At 42.3% G+C, this 17,713-nt stretch overlaps 1 protein-coding gene across 2 annotated transcripts in view; it reads left to right on the top strand.

Moving 5' to 3' along the window:
- The first annotated feature begins 2,198 nt into the window (after positions 1–2,198).
- The window catches only part of DAPK2 (death associated protein kinase 2), a 104,473-nt gene continuing 88,958 nt past the window's right edge, over positions 2,199–17,713 (top strand). The window contains exons 1-2 of one of the 2 annotated variants that reach the window (XM_077264206.1): positions 2,199–2,323; positions 10,400–10,499. In XM_077264206.1, coding sequence (XP_077120321.1) covers positions 10,438–10,499 — 62 coding nt within the window. In that variant the 5' untranslated portion in view covers positions 2,199–2,323; positions 10,400–10,437. Of the gene's footprint in view, positions 2,419–10,399; positions 10,500–17,713 lie in introns of both variants that reach the window. The other variant, XM_077264207.1, reaches the window with a different exon arrangement.

Genomic DNA, 17,713 nt, shown 5'->3' with positions numbered 1-17,713 from the left:
ATTTGAATACTTTTATCCCATGAAGCATTGCCAGTAAGACTACATATTCAGCTTGTTCCTTTAAGGGGACCCAATCCGCTGAATCACATTGCTTAGACAAAGGAGCTAGGCAATCAATTACAGCCAGGCATATTTTTCTCTGAATCGCAGTGTTTTAGAATAAATATACATTGCTCACAAAAATTAATGGAACACTAAAATCCCACATCCTAGATATCACTGAGTGAAATATTCCAGTAAATCTTTATTCAATACATAGTGGAATGTGTTGAGAACAATAAAACATAAAAATGATCAACGTAAAACGCAACTAATATCCCACAGAGGTCTGGATTTGGAATGATGCTCAAAATCAAAGTGGAAAATGAAGTTACAGGCTGATCCAACTTCAGTGGAAATGCCTCAAGACAAGAAAACGATGCTCAGTAGTGTGTGTGGCCTCCACATGCCTGTATGAGCTCCCTACAATGCCTGGGCATGCTCCTGATGAGGCGGCGGATGGTCTCCTAAGCCATCTCCTCCCAGACCTGGACTAAACCATCCGCCAACTCCTGGACAGTCTGGTGCAACGTGACGTTGGTGGATGGTGCGAGACATGATGTCCCAGATGTGTTCAATCAGATTCAGGTCTGGGGAACGGGTGGGCCAGTCCATAGCTTAAATGCCTTCATCTTGCAGGAACTGCTGACACACTCCAGGCATATGAGGTCTGGTATTGTCCTGCATTAGGAGGAACCCAGGGCCAACCACACCAGCATATGGTCTCACAATGGGTCTGAGGATCTCATCTCTGTACCTAATGGCAGTCAGGCTGCCTCTGGCGAGCACATGGAGGGCTGTGCAGCCCTCCAAAGAAATGCCACCCAACACCATTTCTGACCCACTGCCAAACTGGTCATGCTGAAGGATGTTACAGGCAGCAGATCGCTCTCCATGGTGTCTCCAGATTCTGTCACGTCTGTCGCATGTGCTCAGTGTGAACCTGCTTTCATCTGTGAAGAGCACAGGGCGCCAGTGGCGAATTTGCCAATCCTGGTGTTCTGTGGCAAATGCCAAGAGTTCTGCATGGTGTTGGGCTGTGAGCACAACCCCGATCTGTGAATGTCGGGAACTCAGACCATCCTCATAGTCGGTTTCTAACCGTTTGTGCAGACACATGCACATTTGTGGCCTGCTGAAGGTCATTTTGCAGGACTCTGGCAGTGCTCCTGTTCCTCCTTGCACAGAGGCTGAGGTAGTGGTCCTGCTGCTGGGTTGTTGCCCTTCTACGGCCCCCTCCACGTCTCCTGGTGTACTGGCCTGTCTCTTGGCAGCGCCTCCAGCCTCTGGACACTACTCTGACAGATACAGCAAACCTTGCCACAGCTCGCATTGATGTGCCATCCTGGATGAGCTGCATTACCTGAGCCACTTGTGTGGGTTGTAGAGTCCGTCTCATGCTACCACGAGTGTGAAAGCACAACCAACATTCAAAAGTGACCAAAACATCAGCCAGAAAGCATTGGTACTGGGATGTGGTCTGTGGTCCCCACCTGCAGAACCACTCCTTTATTGAGTGTGTCTTGATAATTGCCAATAATTTCCATCTGTTGTCTATTCCATTTGCACAACAGCATGTGAAATTGATTGTCATTCAGTGTTGCTTCCTAATTGGACAGTTTGATTTCACAGAAGTTTGATTTACTTGGAGTTATAGTCTGTTGTTTAAGTGTTCCCTTTATTTTTTTTAGCCTTGTATGTATGGTAGTACAGTCATAGTAGTGATCAGCACCCCCTATTGAGCACTCTGTAGCATCATATATAAAGTGTTTTCAATTTTATATGTTTTTTAAATATTCTAATAGATTATTTTTTAATACAATGGCTCTCTTCGTTCGGCCATAGGTCATGTCAGTCTGAATTTGAGTAAACATAAGGAATTGGGGTGTGCAGTTTTCTATACTTTTTCCATACTTGCGATCACATAACCGCTCGCATGAGCTGCGTGCAATGTGAGGACTCACAAGTCTGCAGTCACATAGCCTCAATGAAAAACCTGGGCAACCACTTTAATAGTACTGGAAATCATGCAGAAATCTGTTCAGCTGTAGAATTGTATTGATCCTCTAGAGGGCCTCACAGTTACGGTACGTGCATTTTATCTCTGGGGCTTGCAGTACCTGACATGAGCACTAGGTGTCCCTGAGGTTGTGTGATGTAAATGACTAGGGCGAGGGTACGCGGACAATATTACAGAAGTGTTCTCATGACAGATAGAGGGGAGGCAGAAGAAGTCTCTGCGAGTTCTGTAAACTGTGGTGGACCGGCCGGACTGGCACAGCAGGTATGTCTTTTGTCGCTTGGGGATGGTCTGTGCGGCTCCTGTCTGGGATAGATGAAGGCTCTTTGCACAGAGTTGGGCTCAGTCTTGCAATGACTGTGAGTATAGTAAGATTGTACAATTTCTGGGTGTTTCTGCCTGGGGGTCTGCAGATTTCTGCTTCCGAGAACTGGACTTTCTTAGGTTTATTTCACACGTCAGCATTTTGCATCAGTATTTGTAATCTGAACTCAGGAGTGTGTCCAAGATACAGAAGAGGTTCAGATAGTTCTATTACGCGTTTATATTACATGCTGACGGCAATAGGGCACTGTATGGCTGCTTTCACACCCGTGTCGCAGAATCCAGCAGAATGTGTACAATGTAGCGACATGGCCCAATTATAGTTAATGGGGTATGTCCGGTACCGGTCAGGTTGGCACTGCCATTAATTTCATTGTGTCGGAAAATAACAATAGTGCTAACAAACACCTCGGATCACAGCCTGGCCATGTCACATCTCTTCTTATATGCGCTGTACATTAATTGCGACTTTTTATCATAAAAATGTAATTCCTTTTTCACTGCATTTCAGGAAATGGCATAAATAGCACCTCCATAATATACAAGAGACCCATTATGGCGGGTGTGAGTGTCTCCTAACGCACTTTATTTTTAGAACTAAACTGTCATTAATAACACATTGCAACACACCAACATGCAGCATGTAGTAATTACACATTTATGACACGGGTGTTTTATGGAATCCTATAATCATTACATGTCTATTATCTGAGATCTAGAATTAGACATTTGGATGGTTGTTGTTATATATGGAGTCTTTGGATATTTGTATTTTCTCCGGTCCTTATTGAAGCAGACCATAATCTGACACCATTGATCTGCCAAAAATCCACATTAGTGTTGACTAGTAATGTATATACTATTCCACGAAATCCCAAGGCTCTACAGAACCAAGGTCGGGAGACGCTGGCGATGACATCAGTGGAGATCATGGAGGAATGTCATGCACTTTGTATTATTTAGTGGCACGGCACACTTGTGAGTTGCAGCTTATTCTAGTGAAGTGGACTTGACTAGTGAAGAGTTAGCAAACACATTGACATTGCGATAAAAATCCGAATGTTCTTAGATTTCTATTTTATGTGCAATTCAGATTTGGAACCTGTTTTATGGTCTATGCGTGGGGCACTGTGAATGCACGTGGGGTCTATGTGTGTGGAGGCACAGCATGGCTCCAGATGTAGGGAAGAGCTTAGTTTAGCGAGTCTAGAAGAGAGTGTCACAGCATGCATGCCGGAGGGTCGTGGCAGTGGGGTGTCACAAGATATTCTGCTAAAAGAAAAAGCTGCCCCACTAGCGAGAAGTTGGTCTACCTCCAGAGATTCTATGTATTGTGGCAAAGTGTCTTCTTCTCTGAGAACTGTGGAGAATCCAGACGGACCTCTACTGTAGACTAGACCATAGATGCTGACCTCGAGCCTTCACAGGGTTCTGAGATGTCAAAGTCGTGCCGTTATGTGAATTTTGCTTTAAGAGCTGTGTCAATGTGAAACCACCAGCCTGTTTACCATGGCTTGTGTCTCTTTTGGAGTAAACCTTAGTTTCAAAGACGTACAGTCAGGCTTGGATTGGCCCACAGGAGAATCCTTCGGTGGGCCCCTGTGCAAGAGTGGGCCACCACCCTCTTATATGAGCAGTACTTGGCACTTTATACTTGAATCACAATGTACAGACTCAAGCGGCATCTTATTCATTGAACATCTACCCAGTTCATCGTTATATAAATTTGTGATTGAGGATAATGTCACATTTGTATGTAGTTGGAAAGTGGGGCCCTAAGGTTGGTTACTGGTGGGCCCTCGGCACTCCAGTCCGACACTGCATACAGTATATTGTGATATGCCAACAAATGCATAGTGATACCGATACTACAATCTAACAAAAAAAATCAGGGCACGGATTTGCTTATATTAAAAAAAATATATACTGTATATTGTAAGGCACATGAAAAAGCATAAGTAAATCCATGAACACAACCAACACATAGAATGAGATATGAGAGCCAAAAATAATCCCCAGCAATAAGGTGTAGAATGGTTTAAGACTTACAATATGTATATATGAGGAACCAATGAGTAGTTAAAATAGCATGCTAAGTGCAATCGATTCAGATAGGTTCCCCAGGAAGTCAGATCAAAAAAATAGATAAATATATAAAACTGTAGTCAAAGGCCAGTAATGGTTAATAATATAAGGTAGATGCTCTCCCACCAAAAATACATGTGTTTCCTATCTGCTTTCTAAGCATAGCTATTATTATTTATTATTATTATAGCGCCATTTATTCCATGGTGCTTTACATGTGAGAATGTGAGAAGGGGTATACATAATAAAAACAAGTACAATACAATAAAATTAAATAAATAATAAAATAAACAAATTAAACAATACAAGTCGCAACTGGTACAGGAGGAGAGAGCATCCTGTTTGGCTGAATCAGACCTAAGTCTACATGGGCTACGGCACCATTTTCTTGTGGAGTACTAACAGCGCCTCATGCCTTTTACTTATTGGTATTTCATGCACACGATCCTGCAGGCAGCACTGGGCATTGGACAAACCTTTCACTAGAATTGCTCCTAGACAAATCTGATTCTTTGCCCTCTTGGGCACTTGCCCCAGGGCATCTGCCGTGCTGAGGAAAATACTTGATACATGGCAGGTATCAGGGTGAAGGGTGTGTCTATACCCATACATGAGATAGATTTATCTACAGTCTAGGAGTTTGCACGCTGGAGAAGTTTCACTTATCTGTGCAGTCTGGGGTAATCTAGGGAACCTCCAGTGATTATATGGTCTTTGGGAGTTTCCACATGTGGAAGTACCTTACATTACCGTCATTCATATATTACCGTCATTCAGAAGTGTACTAGTTTAGTGTCAGTGAGCGCTGTATAAAAATCTCTCCAGACTGCAGATAAGCTGTCCATAGGTTTATGACCCCACTGTGTGTAGTAGCCAAAAAGGAAAAAAATGAATACGATTTTCTCATTGTTTAATTATTTGAGCACCCTGTAAATTGAATGCAGATTGGTGGGGGGTCCCGGTCCTAAGACCCCCATCGATCACACAAACCCCTCCCCGAGAGGTCCACAGCTCAGCAGCTCAGAGAATAAGACCGCACATCTCCTACCAAGTCTGCACATGGAATGGATGTATTCTATAGAAAACATAGGCTATTATTATCTCCTTGCAGTGGCCGGTTGCAGACTCCATGCTTGATGGCCTGCTCGCAGATCGCTGCAGACGACCTGCTACAGTCCCCCTGCGCTGTTCTCATACTGTAGAGACGAAGCTGACTCTGCTAGCAGCCTAGGAGAACACTCAGTCTGGGCCAGCAGCAGCACAACCATGCTGCTGGTCTGAACTGGCAATCTTCAAAGAGCGCACCACTCTTTTCGACCCCCGTCAGACAAGATGCCCGGAGGCAGAGGAGTGGTGCACTCCTAAAGGATGAACCTTGGAGAAACCCTCTAATGTAAGAAGAGAGTAAAAGATGTCAGGAGAACTCTTAGTATTACTTTCCTGGCTTAAGCTATACTTTGTGATAGAAATCCTTTCACAAACATGAATATTTGCATTAGTCAATGAACCACAGCAAGGGCAGCACAACCTTTATCTGGAGGGAATCAAGAAATGGATTTTCTCTGCTGTAAACATGGAAATCCAAGCTGAGTCATGTCACATTAGACATGAGACATGTGAGGCAAATGATGAGAACCACAAGTGCAATGGGTGACTTTCCTTGGGATCTTCCTTTTCCCAATTAACTACAATTACATGTCCTTTCCTCCCTCAATTTGTTACAATTCCATGTCCTCTCACCCACCCCTCTTCCAATTCATTGCAATGACATGCCCTATCTCCTACCCACACCCATGTCGTGTTCTACCCCACTAAGCTAAAAAAACATTTAGCACTTCTCCAGATGACGCTTTCAGCACTACTTCAATCCTCTCCTGAAAGGGGACTTGGTAAATGACGAGTTGGCGCAATTACGTCATTGGGCATCTGAGTCATAGAGAAAACACCGGGCAGGAGGCAGAGAATGGCTTTCGGCAATTACTATGTGACTTGCTGACAGCGGAGCTGAAGAAATGCTCCCTGCATGTTGATGCACGCTGCCAAAGTTGATGACCAAGGCTATACTGAAGATAATCTGGCCATAGACCCCCTTCCAGCCCCCCATAAGCTTTGGGTATCAGGCACTAACGTGGATTACCCTCATTACAACCAGTCCCTAACTGCAAGCAGAAGGAAAATGTTTTGCGAGTGTACATCTATTAGTTGGCCTACTTTGGTCCACTAAGTAATTCATGTCTCCTTGTTGGGTATGTTGAAAAATATGTTTAAAACACTTAATGGTGCAAAGATAGTAAGACAGGTTTTTATTTCTGTAAAGTAAGCCAGATTTGTGGCAAATTTAGTTTAGTCAATCAAGTATTTGGAGGAGAAACATTGCATTTTTCTGCCTTCCATAAAGGCCACCTCCTATTGAGTGTATGGCTTATTGTGGTCATATGGACAGATACTCCAGTCTATGCTTGGGGACTCTACAGGGTTACCTTTGGTCTCCGTGGTGCCTCTCTGATTAATGCCCTCCTTTCCCAGGCTGAGAGTTTTGGTAGGCGGCCCTTTCTTGGCTGGTTTGTTGTCATACCATACTCTTTCCATTTGATGACAATGAATTTGATGGTGCTCCGTGGGATCTTCAGAAATTGGGATATTTTTTATAACCCAACTCTGCCTTGTTCTTCTCAACAAATTTGCCCCTGACTTGTTTGGAGATCTCCTCGGTCTTCATGATGTTGTTTGGTTAGTGGTGCCTCTTGCTTAATGGTGTTGCAGCCTCTGTGGCCTTTCCGAAAAGATGTGTATATACTGACAGACCATGGGACGTTTAGATTGCACACAGGTGGGCTTCCGTTCACTAAGCATTTGACTTATGAAGGTAATTGCTTGCACCAGAATTTCTTAGGGGCCTTATCGCAAAGCGGTGAATACATATATGTACATGCCAATTTTTAGTTATTTGATCCCATAAATTTAATTTACGGTATGCCTATATTTTTTTCGCTTCATTTCACCAACTTGGACCATTTTGTGCTCATGCTTCTCATACACAAATCAGATCCGTACATTCCTCAACCAAGAATCTGCAAAAACCCTAGTCCATGCCCTCATCATCTCTCGCCTTGACTACTGCAACCTCCCGCTCTGTGGCCTCCCCTCTAACACTCTCGCACCCCTCCAATCTATTCTAAACTCTGCTGCCTGACTAATCCACCTGTCCCCCCATTATTCCCCGGCCTCTCCCCTCTGTCAATCCCTTCACTGGCTCCCCATTGCCCAGAGACTCCAGTACAAACCCTAACCATGACATACAAAGCCATCCACAACCTGTGTCCTCCATACATCTGTGACCTCGTCTCCCGGTACTTACCTACATGCAACCTCCGATCCTCACAAGATCTCCTTCTCTACTCCCCTCTTATCTCCTCTTCCCACAATCGTATACAAGATTTCTCTCGCGTATCACCCCTACTCTGGAACCCTCTACCACAACACATCAGACTCTCGCCTACCATCGAAACCTTCAAAAAGAGCCTGAAGACCCACCTCTTCCGACAAGCCTACAACCTGCAGTAACCACCGATCAACCAAACCGCCGCATGACCAGCTCTATCCTCACCTACTGTATTCTCACCCATCCCTTGTAGATTGTGAGCCCTCGCGGGATGGGTCCTCTCTCCTCCTGCACCAGTTATGACTTGTATTGTTTAAGAATATTGTACTTGTTTTTATTATGTATACCCCTCCTCACATGTAAAGCGCCATGGAATAAATGGCGCTATAACAATTAATAATAATAATAATAATAATAATTACAAAGATATTTAAACACAAGTTGTAATGTAACAAAATAGGTAAAAAGCCATGGGGGTGAATACTTTTGCAAGCGACTGTAGACTCATGACTAGAATTTACCATAAATAATGACATGAAGGGAAGACATAATTATATTTTTATAATTATAATCAATGTAGATTGCTTTGTAAGGTTTTTTCCACTTTGACATTTAAGAGTCGTTTCATCTTTCTGTCGGTCAGTTTCAAAACCCAATTTAATTCTGCAGTGACTCATCGTCATGTTTCAGGTTTTTTTTCTGTGTAATGACAAATTACATGCATGCCATCGTTTTTTTTTCCTGTTCGATTGATCATAATATTCAAGCGTAGAAAACTGCCTTTGTATGAATCAGAGGCATCCGGAAGTACAGCAGATGCCTCCAGGACTTCTATGGCGGCACCATTGTACCTCCACAGATAAGACCATATACATAAGATCACCTGCAAATGACAAGTGAGACCTTCCTGAAAGTCACAGAGCAAACATGAATCTGATACCGGATACACAGTATGCTGTCTGTATGTTGCCAATTTGTGCTGTAATTATAGTTGTACAACTGGAAAAGTGGCTTATCAGGTTCTGCGCACAAAAAAGATTGACGTGTCTAATATTAGTTACATTTCTTTGGAATTGTACAAGAAGAGGAAACAGGACAAGGACCCCCATTAGCCTCTAGTACCAAAAAGCAGTGTAGGCCCTATTCACATCACGTTTTTACCATACCTTTAGTGCTTACACTAAAGATTGCAACGTACATGATAAATAATCTGAAATTATCATCATGATTTGTGTATCAAACAGATGCCATTATGCAGTATATGGACGAACGTATTGGCTCACCTACAGATCTGGGCATCTACAGGAGCTTTTATGGCATCCCATCCTTAATGAATAGGCACTAATACAGCGTTGGTCTCCTCTTTACATCTGTAACTTCTTTCACTGTTATGGGAATATTTTCCACAAGATTTTGGAGGGTGTCTGTGGAAATTTTTGACCGTTCAAAAGAGCATTTGTGATACTGATCATGGACAAGAGGACCGGCCTCACAATCTCTGATCTAATTAATACCACAGGTTCTCGATGTGCTTGAGGTCAAGTTTTTCCACCCAACCCTGTCTTAATGGACCTTGCTTTGTGTACTGAGACACAGTCACTCTAGAACAGAAAAATAACATCCTCAAATTGTTCCCACTAAGGTGGAAGCCCAGAACTAACCAAAATGTCTTAGTATGCTGAAACATTATGATTTCTTTTCATTGAAACTAGGGAGACTAGGCCAACCTCTGAAAAACAACCTCATCCATCCTACCAAACACTATAGTTGTCACAATGCAGTCAGGAAAGTAATATCCTCCTTGCATTCACCAAAACAGGACTCGACTATCAGGCTCCATCATTCCACAAAAGCATATTTCTACTATTCCAGAATTTAGAGCTTTACACTACTACATCTGACGGTTGGCATTGTGCTTAGTCGTGTAAGTTTGCCATGCAGTTGCTCAGCCATGAAAACAAATGGCATGAAGCTACCAACACAGTTTTTATGCTGTGTAGCTGCGGTAAGAACATTAAACCTTTGCTATATGATATCTATGCCTGATTGTAGTGAATATTGGTAAAATGGATCGCCTGATTGACAGAAATAACATATCTCCAAGCTACTATCAGTGTAATGCTTACAAGGGGATTTCAGCACAAAGATAATGTGAAAACATCAGCTTCCCCTGCTCTGGATTACTCACCGAACATGCAAATACTTGTTAAAAATCTTAGACCATTTCAGAAATGCTTTAAACATTTCAAGATATTTGAACACCGAGAATCCCTGAACTTTTTCCTAATGCACGCTTGGCACTCGCCACTACCTATACGGGTTCAGCCCACATGTGTCACTTTGCTCATTGTACAAGTGTGTGATCCATAAGAAGACATCTAATTAGGATTAGCTCATACCAACAGTTTGTTTTATAATTTAGTTGATGCTGAGCGATATGTTTGCATGATAAAACTTGACTGTTGGCTTATGTAATTCTGAAGGATGCACTAGCACTGGGTCTCAGAACTGTTCACACCACTCAAACTACTGTATATGTTTTTCCGCAGCCTTCTCCAATGAAGTTCCTCTGACGTGAAGGCGTAGCATGGCTGTGTTCAAGCAGCAGAAGGTGGAAGACCTGTACACCATAGCTGATGAGCTAGGAAGGTAACATGAGGCTTATTTACAGCTCTTACAGGATTATAGGCCCTAAAATAATAATGTGACTCTTTCCGAGCTGTTGACTGCCCTGCAGCTGTTTGCTTACATCAATGTGACATGCATATTATCTAAACCAGAAAATGCAACTTATTTCTTTACCATTCCATTTGATGACCTGTAGACATGAAAAAAATATCAAAACATAAACCATGTGCCTTAAAATATGAAATTAAATAATGGAATGTATGGTTGTTATCAAGGGACACGGAGATTCATACTTAAAAAAAGCAGAATTTTGTCATTTACCTGGTTTGTTCTGGATTTTAAAATATGGATGCTTTCTTAAAAAAACTGTGCCAACTTTATAAACAAGTTGTATCTGGTCCAGCAGCAAATCCGCATTCACTTCACCAAAGCTGAACTACAATAATACTTAGAGGTTATCCACTTTAAGAAAAGTAAGCATCAATAGCTTTTATATACATAACAAACAGAACAGATGCTCACCTTTCCAGTATCCGGCTGCTTCTGCTCCAGGCTCAGTGGTTTGGCTGCAGTGGTTACATAACATCGACAGCTCACATTACTGCAACAGCCAATCACTGAGCTCAGAGGGATCTACGGATGTAGACGGCATGAGCTGCCAAGCTCAGTGATTGGCAGCGGAGGTAATGTGAGCTGTTGACATGACATCATCATTGCAGCCAAAGCCCAGAGATGACAGCAGCGATGGAGAACCTGTGCTGGACTCAGGGAAGGTTATTACCCTATGACGCTAAGTCAATTCTCACGAACAAACCGTGAGTCGGGATAGTTGAGAAGTTCAAGGTCAATAACCAGGAGGGTACGTCATAAGCAAAGGGAAGAGACAAAGTCGTAGTCAGGTAATGGTCCAAGGTCAAAATACCAGGAGGATAGCAAATCAGAGCAAAAGGGTTAAGCAGATGAATAGTCAGAACAAGGTCCAAGGTCAGGCAGCAATACATCAATAGGCAAAATACAAGGCATAGATTAAAGCAACCACACTTAGCTGAAGCTACAACTGACAGCTATCTGGGATTCCCAACTCAGTTAAATAGCTGAACAATTGTGGGATCAATGAGCACCTGATGAGAGCTCAGCACCTCCAAGTCTCAGATTGCACTGCCGAGCGGTCTATAAAAACAGGTATATCAGCACGCCCCTGCACCAGACTGGACATCTGAACTGTCAATCACTGCACAGACAGCTCAGTACTGAGGGGTGGAATCATTACATACTCTTTCTTTTTGTTATGTTATGTATATAAAAGCATTTGGACTCTAACTATCTTAATATTGAAAATCCCTTTAAATAAGTTGTGCATGTAAGTTGTGTATCACTAGATTCCGTGATAGGGCGTTGATCCAGGGAACTAGTCTGACTGCCGTATGTGGAGTCGGGAAGGAATTTTTTTCCCCAAGGTGGAGCTTACTCTTGCCACATGGTTTTTTTTTGCCTTCCTCTGGATCAACATGTTAGGGCATGTTAGGTTAGGCTATGGGTTGAACTAGATGGACTTAAAGTCTTCCTTCAACCTTAATGACTATGTAACTATGTAAATGAATACAACTGTAATATATCCTAATAAGGGCATCTTTGTCACTTTCTAGTAGTCTGTGGTTCCAATTTTCCTGCCTGCAAGCTATTGCAATGATCAGAATCCTCATTAATGACCAAAGTAGGTGTAATAGAGTGAACCAGTTACTATAATACACTGAGGATGGGTTGCGTATGGATTAAATTGTGGAATTTTGGGTGATGGAATGGCATATTTAATAAATAAAGGCACAAATTGGCTTATCAAACTACACTAAATGATCATATAAACAGTTTGTGGAGTTGATCATCTTGACAGATTTTCCATCAAGGGGTTGTCCCCTACTTGGACTACCTCTTCTCATTCACGATGTTTGGCTCCGTTAAAATAAAAAACCACTTATACTCACCTTCCACCACCTTGCCGTTCCAGTGGTGTAGGCGCTCATTTTCCTGTGGCTCACGTGAGGTTGTTATGACACTTGAGCCCTGCGCCCAATCAGCGCTGGTGTCACTGTCTCCTCCTTCAGACGTATAGTATATGTAATTAACAGGAAATAAGAGCTGTGGCTGGATGCTCACTTCCTGTTAATTACTTATACCTCTGAAAGCGGGGATTGAGCACCAGCTCACATGTCATAACAACCTCACATGAGACCCGGGAACGCGAGTGTTGACACCACTGGAACGGCACCAGCGCGCGAGGTGATTATAAGCTTTTTATTTTAATGGGGCATGAGAAGGGATTGTCCAAGAAGTTGATAACTCCTTTAAACCAGCTACTTGGTTGCACTACATTGGTAATTTTGGGGATAGGACATATTCTACATGTATTGTTTATAGTACTTAGACCACCGGGACATTACTGGAAAAAAGCCTCGCACAGGCAGAAACCCCAACATTTCAGATTAGCAGTTGTCCAATGTCTCTGCAGTGACTCCATGGCTTGAGTACAGGAGGATTCAGGCCGTGGGAGAGAGTTAGTGAGTATGTGTGATCATCAAAAAAAAATGTTATGTGTGAGAAAACAGATACATGTAATATTTAAAGAGGTTTTCCACTACTTTAGCCCTGATGACCTATTCTTCCAATCTGGTTTCCGCTCGTTACACTCTACTGAAACTACCCTCAGTAAAGTCTCTAATGATCTACTAACAGCCAAATCTAATGGTCACTACTCCATGATGATTCTCCTGGATCTCTCTGAAGCATTCAACGCTGTTGATCACCAGCTCATCCTCATTATGCTCCACTCTATCGGCCTCCTCCTACCTCTCTGACTGGACACTCACTGTGTCTTTTGCTGGATCATCTTCCTCTCCTCTTCCCTTTACTGTCAGGGTTCCTGAAGGTTCAGTCCTAGGCCCCCTCCTTTTTCCCTTATACACGGCCCTTATTGGACAAACAATCAGTAGATTTGGTTTTCAGTATCATCTCCAATGCTGATGACACCCAATTACGCACATTATCTCCTGACATCATTCCTCCATTATTTCAAAATACCAGTGATTGTCTTTCTGCTGTCCTCTATCTATCAAAAATTGAATTTGTCAAAAACTGAACTCCTTGTGTTTCCTCCCTTCACTAACCTACATATGACCGGTATGTTATTGCCATTTCTGTGTGTGGTTTCACCATTACTACACAGCAACATGTCAGCTGCCTTGGTGTTATATTTGATTCAGATCTTTCTTATACTCCCCACATTCAATCACTCACTCGATCATGTCACCTACACTTTTCTTTCCTTTGACTCGGCAAAAACTCTTACTGTTGCTCTTATTCATTCTCATCTGGACTATTGCAACTCTCTACTAATCTCTTACCAAACTCTCCCCTCTCCAGTCCATCCTGAATGCTGCAGCCAGGATCATATTCCTTTCCAACTGCTACACTGATGCTTCTAACCTGTGCCAGTCATTTCACTGGTTGCCTATCCTGTACAGAGTTCAATATAAACTTATCACTCTCATCCACAAAGCGCTGCACGGTTCAGCACCACCCTACATCGCCTCCTTCGTCTCAGTCTAGCACCCTACCTGTGCTCTCATTGTGCTAATAACTTGAAAATAAATTCTCAGCAATCCGAACCTCTCACTCCCGTCTCCATGACTTCTTGCGTGCTGCGCCAATTCTTTGGAATGCACTACCCAGGACAAGTCAATTAATTCCCAATATCCATAGTTTTAAGCTGGCCTAAAAACCCATTTCTTTAGACTGACCCATTATCTCTCCTCACTTACCTAATTTTTTTTTTTTTTTACCCATACAAGATTTTCTTCAAAATCATGACCCTCGTAACATCTGTTCACACACTCTATGCACTTAATAGCCCTCTGTATCTGTACTGCACACATACTGACTGGTGACCGGTTCATGCAGCGTTATGTACAGACCCTATTTACTATATTATTGCAGGACTGTGCAATATAAGCATATTTTACCATTTACTTTTCGTCTATCTCCCCTATTCCCTCATAGATTGTAACCTTGCGAGTAGGGCCCTCATTCCTTTTGGTATCTGAGTTATTTGTTACTTTACTGTTTGTACAATTCCCCTCTAAAATTGTAAAGTGCTGTGGAATACGCTAGTGCTATAAAAATAAAAATTATTAGTATAGGTTACCAATGTCTGATCGGTCAGAGTCCGACACCCGGCTCCCCCGCTGATCAGCTGTTATTGGTGTCAGCAGCCAGAAGTACTAACTTGTGGAGCTGCTTTATCTTCTGATAGTGGTCGGGGCAAGGGAAAGCTTCCAGCCAGTGACACCGATAACAGCTGATCAGTGGGGTGCCGGTTGTCGGACCCCTACCATTCAGACGTTGATTACCTATCCTGAGGATATGTCATCATCAATGCTAAAGTAGTGGACAACCTCTTCAAGTGACAAACCCATCAAGTATACTTTGATAATGAAGACAGATCACTGCAGGTCCTACTTATGAAGTTGTATGACCAAGTGTGTAAAAGGGAACATACCGAATCTGCTAGAGTGAGAAAAGTTCTTGTTTCACCAGTTTGTCAAATTTAAAAGTTGCCAAGCAAATGCCATCCATATGTCTTAACAGGAACTGTTGACTGGGGAAAGGATGAAGTAGAAAGAACAGCCTAAAGATATATAAAATATACGGTTTCAATATTCCTGAATGTGGTAGCATTAGGAATGAATAGCTCTTGCGTCTCATCTATTGTTCTTGTGTCTGATCTGTGGCAGACTTTTTCTACAAATTCCTCATGACGTGGGACAGGTTGTTTTTTTTTTACTAGGAATGATTTCCAGATGAACCCCACATTACATCAGACATTGAGGTTGCTGAAGAAGAGATGAGAAAAGCTGATGTTATGGAGACTGGGTTAATAGTTGTAGGAATGTGCTAGATGACAGGATAATTTACTGTGTATCAGGAGGTGATCTGGAGCTAAATGTCAGAAGTGACCTCCCATTGTGCCACATGCATTTTAACAAATGACAAATTGTTGCATTCATTTTTTTGTATGTATTGTCTTTTCATTTTAAGAAAAATATATAATCCAAAAATCAGTTTCAAACAAAATAACTCAACCAACATTGCAAATTCAGTTTATTAACAAAATGTGCAAACTTTCTGCAGTTTGCAACAAAACAATCAAGAAAGAACAATTTAAATAACTCAACACAACTAATATGACAACTGGTTTCTCCAAATTCAAGACAAAATGCCGCTCTTACTGAGAATAGTAGCCTCAGTATTGTTTAACACCTTAATGACAATAGTCTTTAGTGCTTAGGAGAGCAGGTTTTGACTCTTATAACCTGCTACAAGAATGACGTATAGCCAGGCACCAACTTCTGGCAGTGTTCCTGAGGAATCTTAGCTCATTTCCAGGGCATTAAGTGGGGAGTAAAAATGGGCAATTGCCCATGCCTCCACTCTCTTGAACACCCCCAGCATCTACAGCTGGAGCTACACTGATAATAGCATTAAAACAATAAAAAAAATACACATATTTGGTATTGCTGCGTTTGTAAAATTCCGACCTATCTAAATATAAAGTAAATTAATCCAATCGGTAAACAACCTAATGAGAAAAAAATTTTGCCTCCACAACATTGCAATAAAAGGCAATAAGAGGCAATAAAACAGCGCATCTGTCCCAAAATGTTATCAGTAAAAACGTCAGCTCAGGATGCAAAAACTAAGCACTCACACAGCCCCATATCCAGAAAAATGAAAACATTATGGGTCTCAGAAAACGGTGACAAAACTAAAACTTTTTTTTTTTTTTTTAAATTAAAAAATTTCAACACTTAAATAAAAAATAAACTATACATGTTTGGTATCTGTGTACTCGTACTGAACTGGAGAATCATATTGCCAGGTCAGTTTTTCCATATTGTGAACATGGTAAATTAAAACCCCCCAAAACAATTGTGAAATTGGATTTTTGGGGGAGCAATTTCAACATACCGTACTTGGAATTTTTCCCCCGTTTTCCAGTACACTATGTGGTAGAATGAAAGAATGAATACTGTAGTGTGATTCAAAAGTACAACTCGTTTCACAAAAAACAAGCTCTCATACGGCTATATTGATGAAAAAATACAAAAGTTATGGCTCTTGGAAGAAGGGGAGTAAAAAAATGAAAACAAAAATTGAAAATTGCCATGCCATAAAAGGGTTAAAGGGAACATGTCACCGTGAAAATCCATTTGAATGTGCAGGCACCATGTTATAGAGCAAAATGTTTGGCCCTGATAACATAATAAAGCCTTTACTCACCTCCCATGCCAGCACCGTTCCCGCGGTGGCTTCAGTCGGTCTCCCTGGGGCTGTCGTGCGGTGTTCTGACACGTGACACCGGCGTCACTATCTCCGCATTTGGATGTTTTAAACATGAAGAGGAAGTCAGGGCTGCAGCTGATCTGGGACATGCTCGTTATGCTCAAAACATTTGAAGGCAGAGACAGTTGATTGGGCGTTGATGTCACATGTCACAACACAGCATGTGAGCCCCAGGGAGAGTGAATGCCGACACCATGGGGACGGCGCCAGGGCGGGAGTTGAGTATAAGCTTTATTATGTTATTGGGGCCAAGCGAGGGATTTGAGACGAAGTTGTCCAAGGAGTGGACAACCTGTGCACATTTCTCCTACTCTTGTGATTGCAATGGCTTGCATTTCAATATAAGAAAAGTAGAACTTGGACTTGTCTTTTTTCAACATGTAACTATATTATTATTATTTATTTATTTATATAGCGCCATTGATTCCATGGTGCTGTACATGAGAAGGGGTTACATACAAATTACAGATATCACTTACAGTAAGCAAACTAACAATTACAGACTGATACAGAGGGGTGAGGACCCTGCCCTTGCGGGCTTACATTCTACAGGATGGTGGGGAAGGAGACAATAGGTTGAGGGTTGCCGGAGCTCCTGTGTTGGTGAGGCGATAGCTTCAGTGGTGGTGAGGAGGCAGCGGGGTCAGTGCAGGCTGTAGGCTTTGCTGAAGAGGTGGGTTTTCAGGTTCCGTCTGAAGGATCCGAATGTGTTTGATAGTCAGACGTGTTGGGGCAAAGACTTCCAGAGGATGTCGGATATTCGGGAGACGTCTTGGAGGCAGTTGGGTTTGGAGCGAATAAGTGTGGCGGAGAGAAGGAGGTCTTGGGAGGACCGTAGA

Source organism: Ranitomeya variabilis, chromosome 5 (genome assembly GCF_051348905.1).
Source record: "Ranitomeya variabilis isolate aRanVar5 chromosome 5, aRanVar5.hap1, whole genome shotgun sequence".
In the NCBI taxonomy this organism is placed as follows: Eukaryota; Metazoa; Chordata; class Amphibia; order Anura; family Dendrobatidae; genus Ranitomeya; species Ranitomeya variabilis.
The sequence above is the reverse complement of the archived record's forward strand: the minus strand, read 5'-3'. Positions and strand labels throughout refer to the sequence as shown.